This window comes from Cyprinus carpio, chromosome A11 (genome assembly GCF_018340385.1).
Source record: "Cyprinus carpio isolate SPL01 chromosome A11, ASM1834038v1, whole genome shotgun sequence".
Taxonomy (NCBI): domain Eukaryota; kingdom Metazoa; phylum Chordata; class Actinopteri; order Cypriniformes; family Cyprinidae; genus Cyprinus; species Cyprinus carpio.
The window spans coordinates 2,224,339-2,251,968 of record NC_056582.1 but is presented as its reverse complement, the minus strand read 5'-3'; the positions used below and the strand labels follow the sequence as shown (position 1 = coordinate 2,251,968).

The 27,630-nt window shown below is 35.8% G+C and overlaps 2 protein-coding genes and 1 long non-coding RNA gene across 7 annotated transcripts in view; 2 read left to right on the top strand and 1 right to left on the bottom strand.

Annotated features, from left to right (window-relative positions):
• LOC109081043 (synapsin-2-like) overlaps positions 1-27,630 on the bottom strand; it is a 211,337-nt gene that overhangs the window by 44,179 nt on the left and 139,528 nt on the right. The window lies entirely within an intron of this gene.
• LOC109107235 (metalloproteinase inhibitor 3-like) overlaps positions 461-27,630 on the top strand; it is a 90,991-nt gene continuing 63,821 nt past the window's right edge. For 2 of the 5 annotated variants that reach the window (XM_042765852.1, XM_042765855.1), the window contains exons 1-3: positions 462-675; positions 5,079-5,155; positions 5,295-5,391. In XM_042765852.1, coding sequence (XP_042621786.1) covers positions 540-675; positions 5,079-5,155; positions 5,295-5,391 — 310 coding nt within the window. In that variant the 5' untranslated portion in view covers positions 462-539. Of the gene's footprint in view, positions 676-5,078; positions 5,156-5,294; positions 5,392-6,144; positions 6,264-6,695; positions 7,086-27,630 lie in introns of those variants that run through there. The other 3 variants (XM_042765851.1, XM_042765854.1, XM_042765853.1) reach the window with 3 other exon arrangements.
• On the top strand, positions 16,276-25,883 carry LOC109110419. The gene is made up of 7 exons (XR_006161067.1): positions 16,276-16,523; positions 20,266-20,398; positions 20,516-20,594; positions 20,724-20,792; positions 23,027-23,179; positions 23,363-23,455; positions 25,119-25,883. It is a non-coding gene; the product is annotated as an uncharacterized LOC109110419 (long non-coding RNA).

The window sequence follows — 27,630 nt, the reverse complement described above, 5'->3', positions numbered from 1 at the left end:
TTAAAAACATATGTAAACCATGGTAATCACAAATTACACTTTTAATAGCCTGTAATAAAACCATGGTTAATTTTTGTAAGGGTTGTTGGGGTCTCCTTTAAACATTTCTGTTGTGGTATGTACTACTTGCAGCGGTTTCTGTATTTGGTTGTGTTGTGAGTATTTGCAGCACACGTGTTGTCAAACTGATAAAGAAGTTTTCTTAATTATTTGGGCCTTTTTCTATTTGAATGTGTTTTCCTAAGTTGCAACTCGAGCTCTCTCGGCCACCATAGTAGTGAGGTGTGGTTCGTGAGCAGTGTTGCCAATCGGAATTTTTTATTTATTTATTTTGTGTGTGTGTGTGTGTGTGTGTGTGTACTTTACGCACCTGAACGCGATTGAGCCGTTTTGTTGTAAAACCTGGCAACCCTGTTGGTGAGGTCAGGTGGGCGGGAGATAGAAGAGCTATATAAGATGCTACGATTTAGCGATCTCTAGAGATACAAAGAAAGCTCTACCTGGTCAACACGTATATTGTTTAATCTTGTGCTGTGAGGATGAGTGTCCCGCTGTCTGTTGCTGTGACTCTAGGGCTGCTGTTCTTCCTGTCTGCGGGACTGAACGAGCAGGTGGCCGAGGGCTGTAAATGTCTTCAGAGACACCCTCAACAGGTGTTCTGTGAGTCTGATATTGGTAAGTCAAACACATGCATCGCTAATTAAACGGGAACAATTATAGGTACCATATACAAATATGTAGGTTGCATGTTGTTTTTAAACAAGAAACTATATTGGCTTTATGGAGGGCAGTGTTGGTATGTTGGTTTTTTGTGGGATAGTATATTGGTTTATGGGTTTGTTTCTTTATTTAGGTTTCTAATTAATTTTTGTGTTATTTGGTGAGTTATGTAGAATGTTGGTACACTTGTGCCTGCAAAAAAACACGTGTTTTTTTTTTTTTTTTTTTAGTAATGTCTATCTGCAGTTAAGAGCGCAAAATGCTGTGTAGAATTCGCGCCCTACGCAGGTTTCACAATTAATGTATTAAGAGCGCAAAATTGATGTAAATCCACACTGGCAGCGTGTGTAGCGCGCAGCTGATGGCGGCTTGTGTGCTGCAAATACAGACGAGAATCGTTCACTCAGTCACGTTCTCCGACAACTCTCATGTGCTTTGATTGCATATAACATGCTGTATATTTTGGGTAAACTTAACATTTAAATTTGTGTAACTGTAGCATGTTAAAATTGGGGGGGAAAAAAGTCAAATGTAGCCTACTTATAATTTACTGCCAGGATATTATCCATTAACTTTCCCTTACGAAAAAATGAAATTAACCATGCTTTTACTATAGTAAGTGTAGTGGTTGTTGGCAGATTGACTTTTAATCAGTTTTACTAATACCGGGGTTAAATAATGGTTAGTGTATAATTTTTAGTGTGGTAAGTTGTGTATTCCGTTAACCCTAAAACATAACGCAGTGCAATTACCGTCATACATCCCAGCCAACCTAGCCATTAAATGAAATTGCAGTATGATTGCTAAATTCAAGATTTAATAGTCCCCTGGTAATTGCTAGAGACACACACGGTCAAAGGTTTAGGATCAGTAAGACTTGTAATTGTTTGTTAAGTCGTCTATTATGCTCATCAAGGCTGCATTTATTTGATCAAAAATACAGAAAAAAAAACTATTGTGAAACTACGATTTAAAACTGTTTCTGTTTTTTTTTTTTTTTTTTTTTTTTTTTTTTTTTTTGAACGTGATACGTTTTTCAGGATTCTTTGAATAGTAAAAAGGGGAGCATTTATTTTAAATAGAAGAACAATATACACTACAGTTAAGAAGTACATTTATTTATTTATTTTTTTGAAGGATGTGCTAAAGAAGTGATGGCAATGGTTTGTATTGTTAGAAAATATTTATTTTGAATAAGTGCTGTTCTTTTTAACTTAAAAAACAAAACTTTAAATCAAAGAATCCTGAAAAAAGCAATTTCCCACCCCCCAAAAGGGGAAGCACAACTGTTGTCAACATTGATAATTCTAATAATAATCATATTAGAATGATTTCTTAAGGATCATGTGACACTTTATATTTTGTAATGATTGATGGTTGATATTAATTTTTGTTTCTGAGTAATAGATGGATATTGATGGATTAAGGTTTAAAATATTTTATATTGTAATTTGCAAGATTACTTTTTCCTGTGTTTTTGATCAAATAAATGCAGCCTTGATGAGCATAAGAGACTTAAAAAAAAAAAAAACATAAGTCTCACTGATCCCAAAATTCTGAAGGCAGTGTGTATGTGTTTTATATATATTTCCCATTTTAATAAAGGAATTCAAATGGTACATAACTGCAATATTGTGCTTAAAGTATAACCTGAGAGATAAGCAAAAGAAATGTAATACTGATCTTCTTCATTGTTATGTGCAGTGAAAAACACATGGAATTAAAGTAGTGTAGTTCGCGCGGCGCTGTCGAGTCCGTCGCGCAGCTCTGTCCATTGAGCCGCGCCTTTGACTAACTCCGTAACATCGCGCTGTTAAGTCCGACTTTCGGTGTGTTTGGCTTCCCATACATCTCCATAATGAGGCCGATGCGATACGCATCTTGATGCATAGCCTAAAATGTAATAAAAATACATATGAAGCCGCTACTGATGCGATACACCCCATTACGATCCGATTTCGATGCAATGGGAAAAATTGATCACTTCTAATGCCTCGAGGCCTGTTTCATAAAACAAGTTTACCAAATAAGCCAGGCTTATTTCAGGTAGTCTGATGTATGGTCAAATGATTTGGTTCCATAAATGTTTTTTTTTTTTTTTTTTTTTTTTTTTTTTTTTTTAAATACCGTTTCTAGCATGCAGCTTTATCTCTGGTTTTATTACAGCTGTACCTCTTATAGTTAGCAGAACATAAGGCCTACAATCTAAAATCACTCTTTAAAGCATCAAAATTGCTAAATTAAAATCACTGAATTAAGAATGAAAATAAAAAAATTACCATTTTTAACTGGTATAAGGAACTATTTTGCCATGCAAATAGCCATCATGCTAACATGGTGTAAAAACTTAATAAACAAACAAATTATCTGGTATAAGAAACGCAACTAATTTGATTTACCAATTGCAATAGTCCCTTTACAGTTACTGCTATCATTAAAATTTATGCAGGTTTAATATTCTACAGAAGACTCAAGACTTAATGTCAAACTACAAATGTTTTAGCAAAATGTATATTTTACTCATAATTATTGCTCCTCTTTGATTGTGCTCCTCTGTTTACCTTACAGCAAAATGGATATTTGCATGACTTTCTAACATTTACAGATGAAAAATATACCTATGACATGTCAGTTATGCACTGAGGAAAACACAACGTCTCAAATGCATTAAACAGCACAAATATATTAATTGGTTGCCGTCTGGATCGATTTTATCCATGATCGACATTAAGGGCTGTTTAAGAAGTATCCACAAATTAGTGTGAACTTAAATAGTCGTTTATGGAACCGCTTTAGCCCCGATTGCTTTGGGTTATTTCAAGTCAGATTTTGGAATTTAGTCCCGCTTTTCTGAGCGTCTTTTATGAAACTGGCCTCTCTCGGTAGTGTTGATTCAACGGATTCACTAAGCGGTGATGAGAACGCGCTTGAGAAACCCTTAGAGGATAAATCAATATACATATAAAATATTGGTCACTTTCTAAATAAGTGTAGCCATCCACCAGTAATTTTATAAACCGGTTTTACCGATGCAAATTTTACAAACGATACATCGTGATAAAAATGCCACCTTGTAGCCGATGCACACCTTTTAAATCGATGCATCGCATCGTTGACTCATACTGATGCACCGGTGCGAATCGGAGAATCTTCCCATCCCTACTCTATAGCTCTTGCGGTAGGCTACTCGGATGTCATACACCGATCGGTCTGCGCAGCGCCGTTTCTAGTCGAACACTCCTATATCTCAGTTCGCACAGCACTACTACTTGGTATCGTGATATTTCAGCTGGTATCCTAACATGGGTTAATAGTATCCTGAAAACCCTACAAACTCAGTATTACTTGCAGTAACTAGTATTGTAGCTAATTACTATTAAGGTTTAAGTAATACAGTGCATGAAACAGCTCATTAGCCTACTTGGTTACTTTTGACGCCTCAACCCCTACAATCCAATAATTCCTAAATTTATTTTCATAATTTTCGCAACTTGCACAGTCACATGAAGTCACCAGTGCATCAGGAAAGCTTAGAATATGGAAAAGCTTACATTCAGGGGACGGGAATATTGGCATTACACTGATTTTGTCAGGAAAAAAGCTGAACTGAACATAGATGTGGAAGTTGTGGCATTACTTTACTCTGGTATTACATGGCTTGCCCACCCACATCCCTCTGATCTGATATAAATTGTTAGTAAAATAAAAAAAATCTGATCTTATGTGTTTTTCTTTACACAACTACAACTTATGCTGGGTGTGACGGAAAAATAATGTAACTAGTAGTGTAACTAACTACTGTTGCCAGAATTTAAAAGTAATTACTTTTGAAAGGAGTAACGAGTAATAAGTAAAATTCTTGGTGTAACAAGCCCAAAACTGATGGAGAGTACAGTGATTGAACCTCTATAAAAAAAGCAATACACTTTATTTGTAGTTGGTAGGGTTTTTTTTTTAATTGTAGCGTAAGACAATGTATAACATTTAATATTTTTTTTCCAGTAACATGAACTTTCCTTGTGTAGTGCCAAATTATTTAAAGGGATAGTTCACCCAAAAATTAAAATTCTGTCTTTTAATCACCCACATGTCATTTAAAATCTTTCAATATAATTTCAGATCTTTCCAAAGACTTTTTTTTTTTTTTTTTTTTTTTTTTTTTTTTTTTTTTTTTTTGTGGAATATATTGTGTTTTCCAATGGGCTCCAATGTTGTTTGCTTGCCCACATTCTTTCAAGTTCCTTTTGGGTTTAATCTGAAAACTTTAAATATGAACGTTTTTGTTTCTGACATAGTAATCCAGAAACATTTTTAAAAATAAAAACCCATTTGTCACATCTGACTCTTTTACCAATTAGTGATTCGAGCGAAGGTCATTGGAAATGTGGCCAGCACTCTCCCCAACTTGGTTGCATTCAATATCAAAGTTATCACGGTGAGAAAATGTACCTGACACAATTTCAAATTCTACATTTACTAGTACAATTTTTATTTTTATTTTTTTTATTTTTTTTAAAAAACAAGAGGGTTGTGTGTGTTTCTTTTCCCTTTTTTTTCCTCTCTTATAAATCCAGAAGTATAAGCCTTCCATCAAAAAGGATATTCGGGTCATCTACTCAACGAAAACATCATGTGGCGCTCATCTGGAAAACGGCGAGTATCTGCTGTCAGGTAAAATCATTTACTATCTGAAGGCAGAGTTTGAGTTGAAACTGAACACCCTAATTCCTGATGCTGATTGTGAACATCAGTTGGGGCTCTAATATACTTCACATGTTATGCCCTGATTTGCAGTCTGGATGAGTTTGTGCAAGTCAGAGCCAGTCTGCAGATTTTGGGCAGTCTGAGTTAACGTTTCAAAGAGAATCACAGTGAATTCAACTAGTAATCTTCAGTTTTTTTTTTTTTTTTTTAACTTCAGATATTATCACACGTTTGATGTTTTGAGCCGATTTTAGAGCACATTGTTTTCACTTATGCATGTCCTAACAACAAGACACATTTCTGTGTGTTTGGGATGAGTTCAGAGTCTGTTAGTTTGTGAACCTCAGTAGATTAGTGTATTATATCCAGTTTCTTTTTTTTTTCTAACCATTTACAAAACCAGTGTTAGTGTATCTGTTTAGATTTTAAAAGTCTTAGTGTATTCCAGTCAGATCAATGAAGCCTAATGTTCCATTTTAGTAGCTCAAAAATTCATTTAAGAACTCGATCACACCTTTCATAAGTGAACAGTAATTATCCTCCGTGATGTCCTCCTCAAAGAAAAGACTGATATTATCCAGGACCTCAAACCTAAAAACACTAATGAATCTCAAAAGAACATGAGGGTTCAGTAAGTGAGGACATCTCTAGGTACAAAAAAGTTGCATATACAGTAAAACTTTAACTGTAAAAAATTGATTTTTTTTTCTTTCACCTAAGGAAATATTGTGGATGGAGTGATGGTTTTTGGTTTATGTGAGCTTGTGTGGCGTTGGGACCAACTCTCCTCAGTTCAAAAGGGGAACCTCAGCATGTATCAGAGAGGCTGTGTCTGTGAGGTAATAATCCAAATCATATGTTTACAATAATTAACCATAGTCTGAATTGAGTTCTGAGTTCAGTGCTGTCGAAATCCAGTGGTCTTAATTTTTGCCCAACTAAATTTTCTACAATTGATTTGTCAAAAATGTACTCTAACCCTGGGCTCAGATCATTTTCAGAAAGTTTTGTAAAAGATTTCTATGTTTAATGCATCAACGAATTTGACAAGAACATCCCAGATGCCATAGAGGAAGTTCCTCTTGTGATTAAACTTGCTTGGTAGAGAAGAACCTAAGCATGCAGACCTAAAAGACAAACAAGCTTCAAGTCTCCAGATCTTCCTAAACAAATGTGTTGCATTAGTATACTTGGGGTTTTGTAATTAATACTTGGAGCCTTTGCATTAGCCACCAACTGTTCTCAATGATATCTTGTTGTTGTTGTTGCAGTGAAACAGTTGTCGTTCTCTCAAACTGTGATCTCTACAGATTACATCCTGTACTGGAGCATCCTGTTTGACCAAGAAGCCTCAAAGAAAGTGTCTGATAGGAGTCAAAAATGCACTCAGTCTTGATTATGAAGACGCTCTTCAGGCTGTTTGCCTGCCATGCAGAGACGGCTCCTGCAAATGGCAAAAATGATTTTTAAAAAAAGCTCCTAAAAATGACGCCCTGAAGACCAAATGCATCCGCCAGTTTTGACATTTGTTCTTCAGAATGCTTAGAACATTCTTAAATGAATTTAAACATTTCACTGGAGCTTTGCAATGCAGTCAAATACATACAAAACTGTTTTCATGGAGATATGCCATTAACCATTAAATTGTTTGGCATGAAAAAGTGTCTGAGTATTTAATGGGAAATGTAAGCATGTGTATAAATATGGATGTTCTTGATGCCAGTGCTTTATATCCAATGCATTCCAGTGCATTTGCAAAAAGCCGCAACGTTTAAGGTTCCTTTCCACAGAACCACAGCCACATCATACAACAGGAAATTATCAAGGTGCAGAAAGCTGATAATGATTTAGTTGTTAGTTATATTGAAACGCAGTGTATGTATGCTGCATAGAGGGGGCGCTACTGAGACCGATTAAGTCCACTGAATGACCGCAAATAAACTAATGGGTTCTTTTGGGGAAAAAATCTACTTCATTTAATTTGTGCTTTATTTCACTTAGTTTTCATGGCCTGTATATCACAAAATGGCAAACTGTACTTTGCATATAAATAACCAAAATATCCTAATAATAGCCTATACGTTTTGTTTTTCCTGTGAAAAAAAAAAATCTGTTTACATTTATTCATTTAGCAGAAGTTTCATCCAAAGTGACTTAAAAATAACAAACACCACTAGCATCACAGCAGAACTAAACCCTTATGAAAAGTAGAACACTTCAGCTTGCTCATGCTTGCTGTGTTAACTGCAAGGATTTCTTCATGTACTTTCATAATCACCTCTATCGTTTTTGAAGTTAACGTGCAGAGTCAATAAAACTGATTCAACGTTTTTTTGTCTTTTTGTTTGTATGTGTTTGTAAGGACTATAAGTCCCTATGAAATACTATAATTATGAGTTTTTCCAAGTGTTTCTGAAGAGAATGACTAATGGTTGACTATGGTTATTTTCAAACATAAACATGCATAAGTTTGCAAACATAAGTTTAGATATTAATATATAAAGTGTATATCATTCAGGGTGATAGTAGCACAAATGTACTTCATCTAGTCAATACATTTCTACAGGCACATACAAAATAGTTTATTGCAGACATGTTTTGTATGTATAAAATTGTATGTATACATGTTTTCTATATATACATATTTATGATATTGTGTATTTTCATTTTTTATTTTTCTATCCTTTTCTTTTTATTTCATTTTAAAATTCATTTAAAAAAAAAAAAGAGTAATACAGAGAAGTACAATCAATACCTTATATTATAATCACATAAAAAAATGGAACGAGCTTAAAAAATATATGCTAACAATATTATACATAATATTTTTGAGTATTTTTTTAAGGCTTGGTTTTTAGGCTTGGACGTATACACTGAGCGTGAGACTTAAAGCGGTTGCAAAAACATTGTAATGTGTTCTTTTATATTACATGTACCTTATTTTAGAAAATAATATTATCAATAACACTCAAAATGACTTTATATTGTAATTATACATACCTCCGTGTCAGCTTTGTGGTTTCATATATGGTATATTATTAATTTGTTTTGTAATACTTTTATGTTCATAATCATTAAAATACTGAGAAAAAAAAATAAACACATTTTAACAAATGTTCATGATTTTGTGTATTTATTATTTTTAGTATCTTGACACTCTCCCGAGCAGCGTTTTAAACTCAGATAAGATAATGCCCTACTGAAAAAAACAGCATATGCTGGTTAGGTATGTTTTGATGCTGGGATGCTGGTTCTTTGCTGATTTATGCTGGTCCTTTGCCAGCACATGATCAGCAAAGACCAGCATAAACCAGCAAAGGGCCAGCATAAACCAGCAAAAGGACCAGCTTAAACCAGCACCCCAGCGTCAAAACATACTTAACCAGCATATGCTGTTTTTTTTTCAACAGGGTGGTCGAATAGAGCCTTCAGGCGACCGTAAATTTGACATTTTTAAATTATCCACCAAATTATCATCATTTTTGTATGTTAACAACGATGCCACCTCAGTAAATTACTAAAATATTAACTTAGTTATTGCCTACATAAAATATTTTAATATAAATAACTCTATGAATAAACATTAAAGCAGAAATAATAAAGATGTAAACGGCATCTCTCATTCAAAACTCGCTCTCTCTCCCACTCAGCTCGTCGGTTTCTTTCTCCGCATTGGATTGTGGGAAATAGTGCTTCAGCGAGTGTACATCGGTTGTACACTCGAAATCAGAATTAATTGTGTGTAAAAAGTAGTGGACGAATGTAGGGAATAAAGTCGTTCAGTGTCAGAAAATCAGACATCACTACAAAATTGCTGAAACCCGATATGGTGCACTATATAGCGGATGGTTTCGGACACAGCTTTATTTATGTGCGTGATTGTAATTGCGGTGGCCGAGAGAGCTCTGCAAATGAGAGAGAGAAAAAACCCCGGTGCAAATAGAAAATACCAGCAAATTAAGAAAATATCTTCATTAGTTTGACAACACATGCGCTGCAAAGACTCACAGCACAACCAAATACAGAAAGGCGCTGCAAATACTCACAGACCACATCGAGAACCGCAACAAGTAACGAACCTGACCGGAACAACCCTCAGTGTCTACTGTGAAAGGTGCGATTTTTATTTGTTTTAACATCCCAGCCAGAGCCAATTGATTTTGCCAGAGCTATTAATAAAACGAATATGTTCACATTTTCTCATTTTATTTGTATTATCTTATTATTTTAATGAGTAAGTTAAAGCTAAATAATGTTTATAAGTGTTTATTATTATTATTATTATTATTATTATTATTATTATTATTTATTTATTTATTTATTTTTTTAAAGCATAATACTCTCAAAACTCGCGAATTTCAAAGTATGGCATGGATGCAGATATATGCTAAACAAACAAAATGGATATTTGTCTAGTTTTTTATTTATTTATATATATATATATAAACCCACAACTAAAAGAGTGGAGGTCTCTAACTCTGACGCTTCCAATATTAATTCTGACACAGCAAAAGCAGCGGAATCTTCAAGGCTACATGAGGTAAGATATAAGTTTGTATTCCACTCTTTGTATAGCAATTAATTGTAAAAAATTTTTAAATGAAGAAGAAATTATATATGCCATAAAAAATATAGAAAATATGGTATTTGGTATGTATAAAAAAAAATCTGAGCTCGTGGTCTGCCGGTCCTGGCCCTTTGATCAATGATTGTGACAGATCTTGTTAAGAAACTTCCTATGGTGTTTCCAGCATTTGTGGTCACTCGGTCTCAGTCACGAAGGTTTCAAGATGGAGTTGATCTTTCAAATTCTTTCATGGCTGAGCAACCCATGTCAGTAGAGTGCAAGCTGTCTGTTCCACTGGAAATGGTGTCTGAGCATGTCCCTCTGCCTTCAGCTGAGCTTCCTTCCATGGGGGGCAAGGAACACCTTGCTGCTGCGCAGAAGTCAGATCCTACACTTGCAAAATGCATTCGTTTTGCAGTAGATCATTGCAATCTTTTAACAGCAAGGGTAGGTTACTTTTGGGATGATGGACTCTTAATGCGCAAATGGGAACCAAGATCGTCAGACCATAATGACTGGTTGACTGTATATCAGGTTGTTGTGCCTGCCAGTTACCGTTCTCAAGTTTTGAAATTGGCATACGAAAATGTTCTTGTGGGGCACCTCGGTGTCAACAAAACATTTCAGCGCATTACAAAGCACTTTTATTGGCCTGGAGTAAGATCCACTGTGTCTAATTTTTGTTGCTACTTTGATGTCTGCCAGCGTGCAGGCAAACCAAATCAAACTGTCCCAAAAGCTCTCCTTGATCCAATTCCTGTTATTGATGAGCCATTTGAAAAGTTGTTGATTGATTATGTAGGACATCTTTCAAAGTCAAAGCAAAAACTTAGTGACAGACTATGTTGTAAATACTCCCGATCTTCGTTGTAAAAAGAGAGTGTGTCACGTTAACTTGTTAAAGTGCTATGTTGCACGTAATTCTTTCGAGACCTCTCTTCCCTCACCAAGACTGAAACCCAGTGTAACAGTTGCTCCCGTTTGCAGTCCTGATGTTGAGGAATTGTTAGTTGAACCTCATTCACCTGATATTTGTTTGAATAATTCAGCTATTCTGAGTAGTTTGGACTCTTGTTTATCTTATTTACCTGAAGACCAGTGTAAGGATGTTGAAATGTTGTTACGGAAACATCCTACAATGTTTGCTGATGTGCCTGGTAGAACAAGTATGTTGTTTCATGACATCAATGTAGGCAATTCTATTCTAATCAAGCAACATCCATACAGAATGAATCCTACAAAGCGAGCAATCATGAGATCAGAGGTAGATTATCTGCTCACAAATGGACTGGCTGTATCCAGCCAAAGTCCCTGGAGTTCTCCATGCCTTCTGGTCCCAAAGTCTGACAACACTTTTCACTTTTGTACAGATTATAGAAAAGTAAACAGTATGACAAAACCTGACTCCTTTCCCTTACCACGGATGGAAGACTGCATGGACAGAGTTGGTGCATCAAAGTTTGTTAAAAGGCTATTGGCAGGTTCCACTAACAGCATGCACGTGTGAGATCTCTGCATTTGTAACACCTGATGACTTCTTACAGTATAACTGTATGGCTTTTGGGATGCGAAACACAACTGCCACGTTTCAACGACTTATGCAAAAAGTTTTGCTAGGCCTGCCCAATTGTGAAGCTTACTTAAATGACAATGTATTCTTTTTATATTCAGATGAGTGTGAAGTTTGCATCTTTGGTTTGGATGTTTTGTTTGTTAGTTTAGTTTAGGTTAAGTTTAAATTTGGTTTGGTTGCTAAAGGTGTTGTATCTTACCTTGATAAAAAGGTTGGTCAGGGTTATGTCAAGCCTACTGAAGCAAAAGGATAGAGGATTTTGTAAGAGTGTGATGCTGCCAAACACCTTATCTGTTATAGTCCGGTCTTTTATCAGCTCCTAACTTTTCTTTGCCTTTCAAGTTGACGCAAGTGATGTAGGAGCTGGTGCAAGAATTGAGCATCCTGTCTGTTATTTTTCCAATAAATTTTTAAAGTCTCAACAAAACTATAGTAACATCGAGAAGGAAGTTCTGGCATTGGTGATGGCCCTCAGGCATTTTGAAGTGTATGTTGGAGGTAGTAGTACCCCTCTTGTTGTTTACACTGACCATAACCCTCTTGTCTTCCTTTCTCGCATGTGCAATGGGAACCAGAGTTTGATGCGTTAGTCACTCTATCTGCAAGAATACAACTTGGACATCAAACACAAGAAAGGCTCAGAGAATGTGGTGGCAGATTCGCTCTCCAGAGCCTGTGATGGGGACTAAAGTGTACTGTACATGTGAAGTATTAATTGTTTATAAGCCATGGGTTATAAACTTGGTGATTGGGGTGTTACGTCCTGTGACGTAATTTGTACTGTTCTGGGGTCAGTAAAGAGTTTTTGTGTTTTCTCAGTTTTCTTTTCTCTCCTGTGCTGCTGTTCTAATAGGAGCTGATTACTGGCACCTGATACTCATTTGCTGATGACCAACTAACTCCTCATTCATTGGCTCCTCCAGAGAGGAAACCAGCTATAAAAGCCATCAAGAAAGCACAGTTGAGAGAGAGAAGAAAGGAGAAGGTTTGAGCCATTTCTTTCTTGCCATATGGACCTTCTCTGCAGCCTCAACACCAAGTGTTGGTAGTTGTTTTTGGTATTTGCTAACTGATGCTTAATGTCAAATCTATGCTAGAGTTGTAGTTAGTGTTCTGTTGCTGTGCTCCCACCTAGACTGTTAACTGTCAATATTGCTGACTTTTGATAGCTCTTTATTTAACATTGGTTAAATTGACATATAATTTGTAGGGAGGAGGGTGCCCTTTTTTTCTTTTAACTCCTTTCTCCTGTTTTGGTTAAGCTAGGTAGTTAAGGAAGTGTTATTGTCTTTCTGTTGTTTGTTTTTCCCTGTTAGGCAAGTTTAGAATTTAAAATGGAGTAAGATACTGTTTTGGCTATGCCTTCTCTTAAAGACTTCTTGCTTTGTTCCTGTTATTCCTCTTATGTAATCATTGTAGTGGATCTTTTAGTGGTTGGCAGTGTTCACGTTCAGTTAACATGATGGCGCTCAAACTCAAGACACATGGCAGCAACAAACAGGAAGGGTCTTGTTGGTTGCTGTGTATCTTGAGTTTGAGTTCAATCACGTTAATTCTTTAGTCTTTTTTTCTTAATCTATTTTATACACCATAACTTTCACTTCTATAATGCATGAATATGTCCTCTATTGTATTCTACAAAAACAGAGTGCCTTATCACTAGTTTTTTTTTTTTTTTTTGATTTACTGAGTCCGCTATGAGTTTATAGCCCATTAGCATCACCAGGGTGGTTGCCACTAATCCCGCGTGCACTGCTAATACTCAATTCACACACATTACCATTGCTTTACTCGCTGTTACTTGCTTTAATGGTGGATGTCTACCTTTTGAGTGCAGGTGAGGACACGTTCAAGCTGCATTTGGTGCAGCTCAAGCTGGATGATGTGAAGCAGATTTGTGGCCTGGAGGAGAGGCAGGCCCAGCTGAGAGAGCAAAGAGCCGTGCAGGAAACCTCCCAGACTGACGCTCACAAGTCCGGGTTAAGTATACAGCGTGCTGCTAATAGTCCCACCACCTCTACTCCGTGTGTTTCTCTGCACCGGCCAGGTGAACCCAGGACGCGATCTGCCCAGATGTCCTTCACGCCGGTGCCGGGACACCACGGACCCTGGGTACACCCACAGCAGAGGACGCAAGCCAGGCCCTGGGGGACTTCACGAGCCTGATCAATAAGGTGCGCAGCACAACGCCTTGGAAGAAAACTGTGAAGTTTTTTAGAATTGCTTTACAACTATAGGACAGGAAGAGCTAAATAAACTTATCACTGCATCTAAACCAACAACATGTTTATATTAGATCCTGTACCCACTAAGTTACTGAGTTGTTACCTGTAGCAGAAGAACTGCTCAATATTAACTCATCGTTATCTTTGGGTCACGTCCCAAAACCATACAAGCTGGTGGTTATTAAGCCTCTTAAGAAACCACAACTAGATCCTAGTGAACTGGAAAATTACAGACCCATTTCAAATCTTCCATTTGTCTAAGATTTTAGGAAGTTGTCTGCTCAATTGTGCTCCTTCCTGCAAAAAAATGATTGCTATGAAAAATTTCAGCGGGTTTCAGGCCCCACCATAGCACAGAAACTGCACTTGTTAAAATTACAAGTGACTTTCTTCGTGTCAGACCAAGGCTGCTTTTTATCCTTTACCTTAGTCCTGCGTTCGACACCCTAGAGCACGACATACTCCTAGATCGATTACAAAACTATACAGTTATTTAAGGGCAGGCTTTAAGATGGTATAGATCCTACCTGTCCGATTGCGGCCACTTTATTTAAATGGGGAGTCATCTCATTTATCACCAGTAAAATATGGAGTGCCACAAGGATCTGTCCTAGGTCCTCTGCTATTTTCAATATACATGATGCTGCTTGGTAATATTAGTTTCCACTTATGTGGATGATACTCAACTATATATCTCAACGAGACCAGATGAAACTTCTAAATTATCTAAGCTAACAGTGTTAATGTAAAAGGATGACCAGTAATTTTCTCCTATTAAATTCAGATAAGACAGAGATATTACAGAGAAAAACAGCATTCTTCCATCATAGAAACCATTGCCAAGCTATGAAACATGTTACCTTTTTCTGATGCAAAAAAGCTAGTTCATGCATTCATGCACTCTAGACTGGACTATTGTAATGCACTGCTAGGTGGTTGTCCTGCATCTTCAATAAACTACAGGTAGTCCTAAATGCAGCTGCTAGAGTCCTTACCAGGTCAAGAAAATATGATCCTATTACTACAGTCTTTGCACTGGCTACCTATTAAGTTCTGTATCGGTTACAAAATATTACTTAAGGCCCTTAATGGTTTAGCTCCTGTGTACCTAACTAGTCTTCTACCATGCTACAATCCATCACGCTCCCTAAGGTCACAAAATGCTGGACATTTGGTAGTACCTAGGATAGCAAAGTCCGCTAAATGAGGTAGAGCTTTTTCAAATTTGGATTCCCAACCTCTGCAATAGCCTTCCTGATAATGTTTGGGGTTCAGACACACACTGTTTAAATCCAGATTAAAAACACTTCTCTTTGGTGAAGCATTCAAATGCATCTCATAATTTTGGACTACAGTTATATCTGATCAAATGCACATTCTTTAGCTTGGGTTAAATGAATTAATTTTACTTGTCTGGAACAGCAGCTACGCTAATTATGTCTCTATTTGTTTCTCTGTTTTGCCACTAGGATTTACACAAGCTCCAGTCTGGATCCAGAACACCTGAGAAGAGATGATGCCAACCCGTCAGAGGACCTCAGATGATACTTACCCTGAAACAACATGCAGAACTACCAAATTTTGCTATAAGTTTGATTGCATCATAAAAAAAATTGAAAGTGATGTGACATACAGCCAAGTATGGTGACCCATACTTAGAATTTGTGCTCTGCATTTAACCCATCCAAAGTGCACATGCCCAGAGCAGTGGGCAGCCATTTATGCTACGGCACACGGGAAGCAGTTGGGGGTTTGGTGCCTTGCTCAAGAGCACCTCAGTCATTGTATTGCCGGCCCAAGATTCGAACCCACAACCTTAGGGTTAGGAGTCAAAGACTCTAACCATTAGGCCAAGACTTTCCCATTTCCCCAATGGTGCATATTACTTGCAGCGCCTTTCTGTATTTGGTTGTGGTGTGAGTATTTGCTGCACATGTATGGAGATAGAATTGTTGCTTGGTTCCAAATAAATTATGATCTACAGATAAACAAAATTTAAACCTATTTATTGACAAATAAATAGAATGAGATCCACAAATAAATCTTAAAGTTTCACAAACCTGAATTCAATTGATGAATAAATAAAACGAGATTTGCAAATAAAAAAAACATATTCACGCGTATATATTTATGTCACAACCACAACTTTGCCTGGCATTTATTTGTGAATCGCTTCCTGTGCATTTGTAGATAGTTGCAAGCATTTGTGACAAATACGTGGACTCCACCCACCGTCTACTCAAGCCAATCAGACAACGACTACAACGGCTACTGATGGAGATGTTTTCTAAATTTGCTGGTGCTTTTTCTATTTGCATGCGTTTTCTTAAGTTGCGGCGCGTTGAGCTCTCTCGGCCACCGTAGTAAGTGAGGTGTGGTTCATGAGCAGTGTTGCCAATTCCGTTTTTTTTTTTTTTTGTTTTTTTTTGTACTTTAACCCCCGGCGATTGGGCGCACCTGGCAACTCTGTTGGTGAGGTCAGATGGGCGGGAGATATAAGAGCTATATAAGATGCTACTTTTAGAGATTTCTAGAGAGAGAACGAAAACTCTTTTTGGTCCACACCGTTAGTAAATTGTTTAATCTTGTGCTGTGAGGATGAGTGTCCCGCTGTCTGTTGCTGTGACTCTAGGGCTGCTGTTCTAACTGTCTGTGGGACTGAACGAGCAGGTGGCCGAGGGCTGTACTTGTCTTCAAAGACACCCTCAACGGGTGTTCTGTGAGTCTGATATTGGTAAGTCAAACACATGCATCGCTAATTAAACCGGAACAGCTATAGATGCCGTATACAAATCTGTAGGTTGCATGCTGCTTTGAAATAAGAAACTACACATTAGCTTTTAAACGCGGTTTAGGCTCCAGTGCAGGCGTTGCTACTGTATTTTTTTTTTTTTTTTTTGTATTTTTTTTTTTTTTTAAACGGTAGTATCTCATTGCGTTTCTTCCGTAAGTAATGTAGCTAGTATGTGGGACTGTCGCTAAAATGTTGGAACACTTGTGCATGCACTTTTTTTTTTTTGTCATCCCGTCGCCTTCTGTGCACCTCTTTAAGAGCGCAAAATGCTGTGTAAAATTCGCGCCTTACGCCGGTTTCACACTGGATGAGCAAGTAGAGCGCACATTGCTTCCACACTGGCAGCGTTTGTCGCGCGCACCGCTGAACCGTGTGTGCTGCAAATACAGACTAGTATTGTTCATTCGGTTACGTTCTCCGACAACTGTCTCTAATGTGATTTTGATTACATAACACATGCATATAACATGCTATATAGTGCAGTTTGCATCATGAAGTAATATCAACGTGAAGATGCATATACTATTTTAATCATTCAAACGAGCCAAAAGCTCCTGACAATGAGGTGTCTTTGTGCATATTAAGGTTTTTTTTTTTTTTTTTTTTTTTTTTTTTTTTTTTTTTTATTTTTTTTTGGTTGGGTAGTCATGGTGGTCTGTGAATTATTTCACTTCATAGTGAAGTTTCTTTTTCGTGTTTACTCCTGTCTGCACTGTGGCTTTAATTGATTCAGTGTAGGGCTGCACAATTAATCGAATTTCTAATTGCGATTACAATTATGGATGCCACAGTTATGTAACCGTTCAAAGTGGCAATTAATCGTTCAAAGTGCACTTATGTTATTGCGTTTTTTTTCTTTCTACATGTTATCTTAAGAGTGTTTCCCACTGTTTTAATCTTAGCCAATCCGATGTATTGACATTTGAGGCTTAATACAACAGAAAAACACCAAGTTTTTCAGTAAGAGCTCTCAGCTTGTTTATTTTCATAAACTATGGCATGCAGTTTCATCAAACAGTGGTATAAACATTATTCAATGTAAATTGTGATAATCGTAATTAATAATCGAAATTACAATTTCAAGGGATTAATCGCTTTTTTTGTCATAATCATGCAGCCCTAATTCAGTGTGAGCAGCGCAGCAAAAATAAAGTCGAAACGATCGCGGCAGTCACTTCTGAGTGCGGTGTGAATACTCAATGCAGTGATCATCAAGTCTAATGATCCTGAAAACATTGATTAGCAAACTTTTAATTTAAGTGTTTGTCAGTCCCGTGTTAAATGTCCTTAGTTTTCATTTTGTCAACCTTATCCCATTTAGTTTGTCAAGTTTTAGTTGGTTAAGTCTCATTTTAGTCTAGAACTTGACTTTTCACAATATTATTAACCCTCTGAAGTCGATTAACGCGTGCGTTTCGGGACATTTTCTCCTGATAACCCCGAAAAGAACTTAAATTACACTTTCAGTTTTGATCGTACAGATAAGAGCAATACATCAATCGAATCTGTAAAGGGTCTACTTTTTTTTTTTTTTTTTTTTTTTGTATACAGACATAATAACAACAAAACTTTGTGCACTTATAAAATTAAGATAACAAACCAGGAGTGCTGTCTGCAGCCTTTGTCTGCGCTGATCTTCAGTTACAAACGCTTCATTAAAATGAACTGTAACTCAGTGAATACTCAACACAGAGACAGAAGAGAGAGATCTATAGAAAGCCTGACATGTCTACTTTTAAACTAAACAATTCTGTGATAAAGTAATCCATATGAAAACAACGCGATGTCCGTTTTTCACGTCTCCCTTCATTATCTTCTAATGTGACCACGCCCCCGCGCTGAGAGAGAGCTTTTGAGATTCAAATGTTTCATTTTAGGGTTGATTGTTTAGGTTCAAACTGAAGAGGGGCTTGGATGCGAGATTGCTTATTCAATTTTTTTTTATTTTTATTTTACTGTTTGCTTCGCAATGAGAGGAATAAGACATAATTCACCCCAAAAAGATATGATGTGGTTGAGGATTAGAGATTTGGATTTCCTCAAAAAAAGAATGAAGCACTTTATTCAGCAGAGATCATAAACATGAGTAAGTCTTTTTATTTATTTATATACTTGTAGTTTTCACATAACGTGTAACATTTTACTAGTTAGACTTTTTTCCAAAGACTTTTGTTTTTTCAAACTATAATTCCTGACTAAATGTATAATCAAGTGAAATATTATGAAGGTTCAATAACAATATACACTACTATACCATTCAAAAGCTTCATGTAAATAATATAAATGTACCAATAAATGTAACTGTAACAAATGTAACAAACATTGCTGTTATTTCAATTTATCCCCCCTAAAAAACCTGAAAAATATTCTCAGCTCTTTTCAACATTAATAATAATAATGATAATAATCAAACAAGAAATGATTATGATAAATGTTTATTTGTTTTTTAAAAGGATTTCTGAAGGATTGTGTGACTGGAGTAATGATGCAAAAAATTCAGTTTGAAAGTCAGCTTTTGATTGTTCCTAATAAACTGTTTAACTGCACTCACAAGTGAATATTAAATTGTTTGTGGGATAATTAAATATATTCTGAATAAACTACAAACATAAATTATATACATTTATTTTTGTCCTCACATTCTTTCTTGTAACTCATCCCTCTCAGTGACACAGCTGACTGAATGGCTCTTTATGCAGCTCATTATGCAGGCCTTTGTCTTCTCAGGTGTGAATTCATGATAGTTGACGCCTACTCGCATATGACTTTTACCAACAAAAAGTGTCTTAGAAAATTTAAATCAATATATTGTTTTCTGTAAGTGAGTAAACAAGATGATTTTCACATCATTTAGAAAAAATAATTCTAGGCTACAAGCGCCAGTTCTCAAAAGTCCTGGGAACCAATTTTCTGTGTGTTTTATTGCCTTATTCAAGTGATTTAACATTTTTAGTTTTTCACTAACCACGCATATTTTTTTTTTCATCTCTTCTCACAATCATGTACATACATGCTGCTCACATATTATTATTATTATTATTATAGCCCAGTTTGTGCTGATTACAGTGAGATTAGACTTTAGCCATTTAGATATTTATAAGAAACTGAAAAAAGCACAAATGTCAGGGCATGACAAAACTTCTCCAGGCCCCAAAAATACCCTTAGACTCCAGAGGGTTAACCGTACAGCAGTATTCATTTTGGCGGCCATTTTTAATTTAGTCTTAGTCAAATGCACATTTTTAGATATTTAGTCAACCTTGTCCTGTTTTTGTTTAGGGACGTTTAAGTCAATTAAATGGATGAACGTTTTAGTCACATTTTCGTCATGCTGTATAATGGTTAAACTGGTCACTTTATTTTTGCTCAATTTGTCACTTTAGAAATTTACTTTTGCATTTCAGGTATTCGGGTACTTTCACCAGTGAGCACATCACACTGTAAACCCTAATGTTGTCATTAATAAAGAAATCAAGTTAACATAACTTCACATTACTTATAACACACAGTTTTGCCATCAAAACTTAAACAGGTGTGTTTTAACTTACTCATTGGCAGTAAAAATCTTTTGAATTAAGATTTTAAGTGTTATTAAACTCAGAATTTTCCATTTATTTAAATTATTCGCTACATCTCTGTTTAAAAATGATTGGTCGTGCTTGAAATTCTGCCTTGACAACAGCGCCGATTGGCCAATATAACACAAGGCGGGAATTTTTTGTCGAATTTGCTGAAGACGCAGCACTGACTGCAGGCCAGAACGGAGTCATTTGCAGAGCCACCTGAAAGAAGAACTAAATAATAAAGTTAAATAGGTAAGTAAAGATTTAAACGCAACGCATAAATATACACACATTTTTTTTGATTTCCTTATACGTTTTATTGTAATGTTATTTGCATGGTGAAAACACTTTACCGTTTTACTCTGGCAGCGGGCCAGCGGCACAAGCAGCCACACAGGCGGCGAAGCAGGCGGGAAGAGAGTCGTCGTGAAAGACTCAGAGTACGGTGGTAGGTAGAATAATGGTAAAATATATTTTAAATTGTACTTCGTTGACTTCGTGTATTTTCGCGTTATAAACACGTTTGTGTTACTAACTTTCTGTAAGAACATGTGAATTTCCCGTTTTCCTCCCGCAGGGACAGTAGCAGGCAGGCGGTTATGAAGCAGACGAGGAGTCGTGAGGCCACAGGAGTGACGTTCCGCTGGTAAGTTCATCTATAACACGCCTGTACATTTTGCTTTATTGTCTGTTAAATGTTTTATTTTTATACGGATGGACAAGGTATAAATGGCTTTAAAGTTAAAATCACCCAACTTCCAAACCTAGCAATTGTTTTACAGACTAGCGCTGTTAGTTTACAATAGGCCTTAGCATGATATTGCGGCTCAAACTTCGAGAAAAATCTATTTACAGACACACTGAAATGTCTCTGTGTGTAATTTGTGAAATGACGTTTTTTTTTTTTTTTGGTGTAAAATTGGGCAGCCGCGTGAATACTGACTTAGGCCTAACGTTAATCGTTTTAAGAATTTCTTTTGGCGGTTCATGTTCACTAAAAACCGCAGACCTTTTTCCCGCCTGCGACACATTTACAGAGATATATTATTAATTAATAGTTATGTGGATGTAACGTGTCCCTGGTGCATAATATTAATTATTCTTTTTACAGTAGTTTTTAAATGCATCTATGGATTTTATATTTTTTATTTTCTTCTTTAACAAGTTACCATTAGCAGAGCTGTGTCTATTTGCCATGTCCCCCCATGAGTGATTTGTAGACTATAATTTTCACTGTCAGGTAACAGATTGTCGTTTTAAATATGTAAAAAAAAAAAACAAACAACAAAAAAAAAGTATAAAGGTGTTCCTTTGAGAGTAAATACCCCAGTGACAAGCTGTGTTACCACTAAAAGTAAACTTTGTGAATTTGTTAAAATAAATATTTTCAAAATTTATATATTTATAAAATATAAAATTGTTAAAATATATATTTTTAAATTATTAAGATTTATTAAAACTCTAGTGGCTAATAGTGACTAACAAAAATAAAGTTTAGATTACCTATAACCCTCATAATGAAAACCGTTTTAATTTGCTCTTAATTTACTCAACCTCAGGCCATCCAAGAAATACAGTACTGGTCAAGTTTGGACGCATTACTTTTTAAAAAAATTTTTAAAAGAAGTCTCTTCTACTCATCAAGGCTGCATTTATTTGATCAAGAATACAAAAACAGTAATATTTTGAAATATTACACTTTAAAATATGGTTTTCTATTTTAATATACTTTTAAAATAAATTATTTGTGTGATTTAAAGGAGAATTTTCAGCATCATTACTCCAGTTTTCAGTGTCACAATATCTTCAGAAATCATTCTAATATGATGATTTGCTGCTCAAGAAACATTTCTGATTATCATCAATGTTGAAAACAGTTATTTACATTTTTATTTCATGATGCTATGATGAATAGAAAGTTCAAAAGAACAGCATTTATCTGAAATCTAAAGCTTTTGTTACATTAAACACTACCCTTCAAAAGTTTGGGGTCAGTAAACTTTTATTCATCAACAATGAGTTAAACGGATCAAAAGTTACAGTAAAAACACTTTATAATGTTAAATATTCTATTTTAAATAAATGCTGTTCTTTTGAACTTTCTATTCATCAAAGAATTTTGAAAGAAATTTGTTCACAACTGTTTTCAGCATTGATAATAATGAATGTTTCTTGATCATCAAATCATCATATTAGAATGATTTCTGAAGATCATGTGACACCGAAGACTGGAGTAATGATGCTGAAAATTCAGCTTTGATGACAGGAATAATATTTCACAATATATTCCTGTTTTTGTTTGTATTTTTAATCAAATAAATGCAGCCTTGGTGAGCAGAAGATACTTCTTTTAAAAACATAAAAAAACATATATATAATATATATATATATATATATATATATATATATATTATATATATATATATATATATATATATATATATATATATAGAAAAAAAAAATGTGTGTTTAGTTTCTTGCATAGACTTATCGTTTTGGTTTCTTAAGACACCAATGTATCGTCAGGAGCCACAGTTATTAATTTTGTTTTGCTTGTACATGTTTTTTTTTGACCCTCAAAGAGATGGTTAATGTTGGCTTGCGTTATATATCACCAAAGACAATGGTTTCAGCTAAAAATCTTCTTTAATGTTCTACTAAATAAAGTCACCCACATCTTGGATGGCCTGAGTGTGAGTAAATTGACAGCAAATTTTCAGTCTTGAATTAAAAATCCTTTTAATTGTAAATAATGAACCTTTTCTTTTTAGGTCAACACATTTTTGTAACTTGGACTGGGATGAACCTGTTGATATCTTAAAAAATAATCAAGCATACCATGCATGCATGTCATTACTTGCCCCTTCTTAATTTTTTCAGATCTACATGGAGTTTAATAGGATTGCTGGTAAGAACTTGAAAAGGGAATTTTACGAGACCCTTGACCAACATAGTACATGCCTCTTGGACATTTTCAGAGCCAAAAAGGGAGTTGCTGGTCAGCTCTTGATGAACCTTCTGAAGCAAACAAAGGTTAGTTAGAAGTCCCAATAATTTATCCTAGATATATCTTAGAAGAAAGTAGATTGATGTGAAACCTGTATAAACTGCAATATACACTTCATAGTTGATCTCTGAGTAAATGTTTTAAAGGCTTTTATAATGTATTAATATCAAGTGGTTGGATTTAATACGATTTTATTTTTTCCACACAAGCTATCAGAGCCAACAGAAGTCCGAACTCTGGTGCTTCAAGGACTACCCCTTTGGTTTGGAGATGACTCTACTGCTTTCTTTAAGATATGTTTGGTAAGTATTCCAAGGAGAAAATGTCCAAAAGACACTCTCTCACCCTCTATACACACTCTCTCACACATTCGCGATCTGTCACACACACACACACACACACACACACACACACACACACTGTATTAATCTAAATTCACTCAAAAATAAATTCTGTCACCCTTGTCGTTCCATCTTCAAGACACAATAGATTTTTTTATGAAATTCGGTAACTTTCTGACCCTCCATTGACATCCAACGCAACTACACTTTCAAGGATGATAGGAAAGACTTTGTTACAGTACTCTGTACTACAGTACTCCAGTGGTTTAACCTCAATTTTATGAAGCAAAACGAGTGCTATGTTTGTGCAAAAAAACATAATTTACCAGTGTATTTTTGAAAATGTTTATCTGCAATGCCCGTTCATGAGAGTATAGCATGTGTGTTCAGATTCGCACGTGAGCACTACTCACATAGCACCACAATGCTTGAGTTTTGTGTTCATGCGAGAGCAGATGTAATTGCGTGAACGTGCGTTGGAGATTATATTTTGTAAATAAAGTAGTACTTTTTTTTTGCGCAAACAAAGCACTTGAGTAGCTTCATTAAATTGAGGTTAAACCACTGAAGTCACATGGATTAATGATGTCTTTCATACCTTTTTGGACCTTGAAATTGGTAATTGCATTGGATCTCTAGTAAGGAGGGACTAAAACCTCATGGGTTTCATTAAAAATATTTTCATTTATGTTCCGGAGATGAACGTAGGTCTTACAGATGTGCAACGACACAAGGGTGAGTAATTAATGACAGAATTTTCAATTTGGGTGAACTAACCCTTTAGATTGAGATTGATACAGTGTTTGTGAGAGATAGTGTGAATGTGTAAGAAAAAAATAAAAAATTCTGTCAGTAATTACTCACTCTTATGTTGTTCCAAACCTGTAATACTTTCATTCATCTTCGGAACACAAATTAAGATATATTTCATAAAATCTTAGAGCTGTCTCACTCCTCCATAGGTTTCTATTGTAATTGTAACTTGCTGGCCCAGAAAGTTAGTAAAAACATTGTTAAAATAGTCCAAGTGACAGTGGCTCAACCTGAAGTTTATCAAGCGACGAGAATACTTTTTGTGCGCAAAAAACAAAAATAACGTCTTTATTCAACTATTCATTTTCCTCTTTGTTTCTCTGAGTGAGTTCATGTAGTGTAACAGCGCAGTGCTTCTGGGTCAGATTGTAGGCTCAGCCCAGAAGCGCTGCGCTGTTACACTACATGAACTCACTCAGAGAAACAAAGAGGAAAATGAATACTTAAAGTCGCTATTTTTGTTTGTTTTTTGCAAACAAAAAAGTGTTCTCGTCGCTTGATAAACTTCAGGTTGAGCCACTGCGGTCACTTGGACTATTTTAAAATGTCTTTTAAAACTTTCTGGACTGGCAAGTTTAAATTACAGAGAAGCCGATGGAGCAGTGAGACAGCTCTCAGGTTTCATCAAAAATATTTTTAATTTGTGTTCCGAAGATGAACGATAGTCTTACGGGGTTGGAACGACATGAGGGTGAGTAATTACTGACAGAATTTTCATTTTTGGGTGAACTAACCCTTTAAGTTGCAACTTTTGAAATGTAAATTAGCTTGCATGTATGTGAATTTTAATTTGTTAATGTTTATTCACTAGATGTCTGATGATCACAGCTCAATTCTTGATGTGCCAGTGGGGATTGTGATAGTTGAAGATGGGACGACTCTTAAGCCCCTCAACTCTCTGCATTCGTCTCCCTCTTCGATTGGAATAGTAATCGAGGGAAAATTAGTGATGGACAATCTACATGACCTTCCTGAAGCAATGTGCCTTCTGTTCGGGACTAATTTATGCATTGCACCTGAGTTACCCAAAGTCGCTGAGATACACGTTTGACTTCATTCAGCGCATTCTACTTTCCTTGGGGCAGAAAGACCTGCAGCCTAAAACACAGTTGTTGGCAAACCAGCTGTTTGGTTAAAATGGAGAAATTGCATGGCGCACTTTTAATAGCAACACATTTACATTACACATGGTCTTTTGAAAATGAGACTGTTAAAAATGAGTTTACTATTAAGATTTATTAAGTTTTACTCATGTGTCTTTTAAAAATTAGCTTACTGTTTTGCTTGTTTTGTAAATTGTGAGCTTACTGTTATGAATATGAGCTTACTGTTTTTTTTTAATGTGAGCTCAATGTTTTGTAAAAATGTTAGCTTACTGTTAAACATGAGCTTATTTTTTTTTTATGTGACTTAAAAATGCAGCTTACAGTTAAAAATGAGCTTACTGTTAAAAATATGAGCTTAAAGTGCCGTTCAAGTGTCTTAATGTGGCTTAAAAATATAAGCTTGATGTGAGCAATGTTTCCTAAATTAATGTAAATGTATAAACCAAATAAAGCAGTTTATGGAAATACAATATTTGTATTAAATTATTTATAAATCATTAAAACAAGTAAACAACCATATAAAACTCGAAAATTAAGTTAAGTCTATTTGCCTTAAGTTATCTGTACTTGAACATTTAAGTTAATTCAATGAAGAGACCAACATTAGGTCAACTCAATTGAATTGAGTTGTCAATTTTGCCATTACTCAATTTTACTTACGCAACCACTTTAATCAAATCATTTGAGTAGTCTTAACTTATTAGGGTTTACATGTGGACTCTTACATGGTGTATTTTACCACCTCCAGTGTACCGATTTATTATAGGCTTTTATTATACAAATTATTACCGAAGACTTGTGCTACATCTGTCTACATTATGGAAACTGCTAAAACAAACGAATGAAAATGTGTATGAGCAGTGAAATTCCAATGGGCAATGGCCCATTTCTCTTAAACCAACAGCAGTATTTATTCCGCAACCACAATCGCAAACAATAGGCTATAGTCCAGGGGCCGTCCTTCGTACCTCGCTAGCTCGGTTAGCTGGATTTGATTGATTTGTTATGATCTTGGATCATTTGGTTCTTCGAAGCTCATCCCGGAGTTGCTGTCATAGCAACAGGTACGTAAGCTTAAACCTGCTAGGGAGCAGGCTTATTTCATGTAAACAGGGTTAGATTGCATCTTTTTAAGCAGAATTGATACTTGATCTGCTACCACAGCTACTTTATTACTAGAGTATCATCCTGATCCAGGGACCATAATTTAGAATTTAAAAATGTATTTAAAGAGGCTAATATAATGTTGTACTATAGTCTTTAATACTATAGACAGAGACGGTTTTACTAACCGAAAGATTTATACGTCGTAAAAATTACTTCATAATCCGTACGGTTGTGCGGAGTGTGCGACAGCACAGGGCCTCACTCCTGGCCGGCATTTTATGTCGTTTTACTGTTTTTCCACCCAATTTGTCCTTTGAAAGACTAAAATGGCCATAGCTGACATAGACATAAGAATCAGTAAAGCTGTTTGTTAGGATGACAGTTTTAAAAGTTAAACTTTAGGCTGATCTAGAACCCTGCTTTTCTAGAAGACTTTTTTTTTACGCCTATTTTTTTTTGCTTCTGTTGGGTTTGGGCTTCGGGCCAATTTCCCCGCCATAGTTCAGCGGCGGGCCGGGCCTCAGGCTTCTCATTTTTTATATTTTAGACATCCATCAATTAGTGTTTCCGCGCTGGTGGAAACAACAGGAGACCGTGCTACCGCGACTGTCAGCGGCTCGCGGTGTTTATTGTCCCGCAGCAGCAGCGCAGCTGAACAGTTCTGCATTCAAATACACGCAATAGGCTCAAGCTTGCCGCAAAGCATCGGCAAACGTTGATTACCATAAATGTGACGGGGGAAATACACGGAAGGAGATATTGGAATTATTTAATAATAAATAGTGTTTTCTGAGTCTGTCAATGGTGTACAGGTCAAGGATGAAGTTGCTGATCCTGACTCGCCATCTCTTCGTTAGACGCACCTTTAGGTGGATGTTTATGTTTTGTTTTTTTTTTTTTTTCTCTTTAAGTAGTATTTTTGTGATATCAGCTAAATTGGGCCACTTTTTGGGTAAATCGATTTTGGGACAATAATACAATACCATATATGCCTATTCCATGTGTATTTAGATTAATATGACTGTTTTTGATAATTTTTGTGTTTGAAATTATGTAATAAAATAGAATTATTTAGGCCCTACAGTTCTTGAAACATCAGTTGTGCCAACT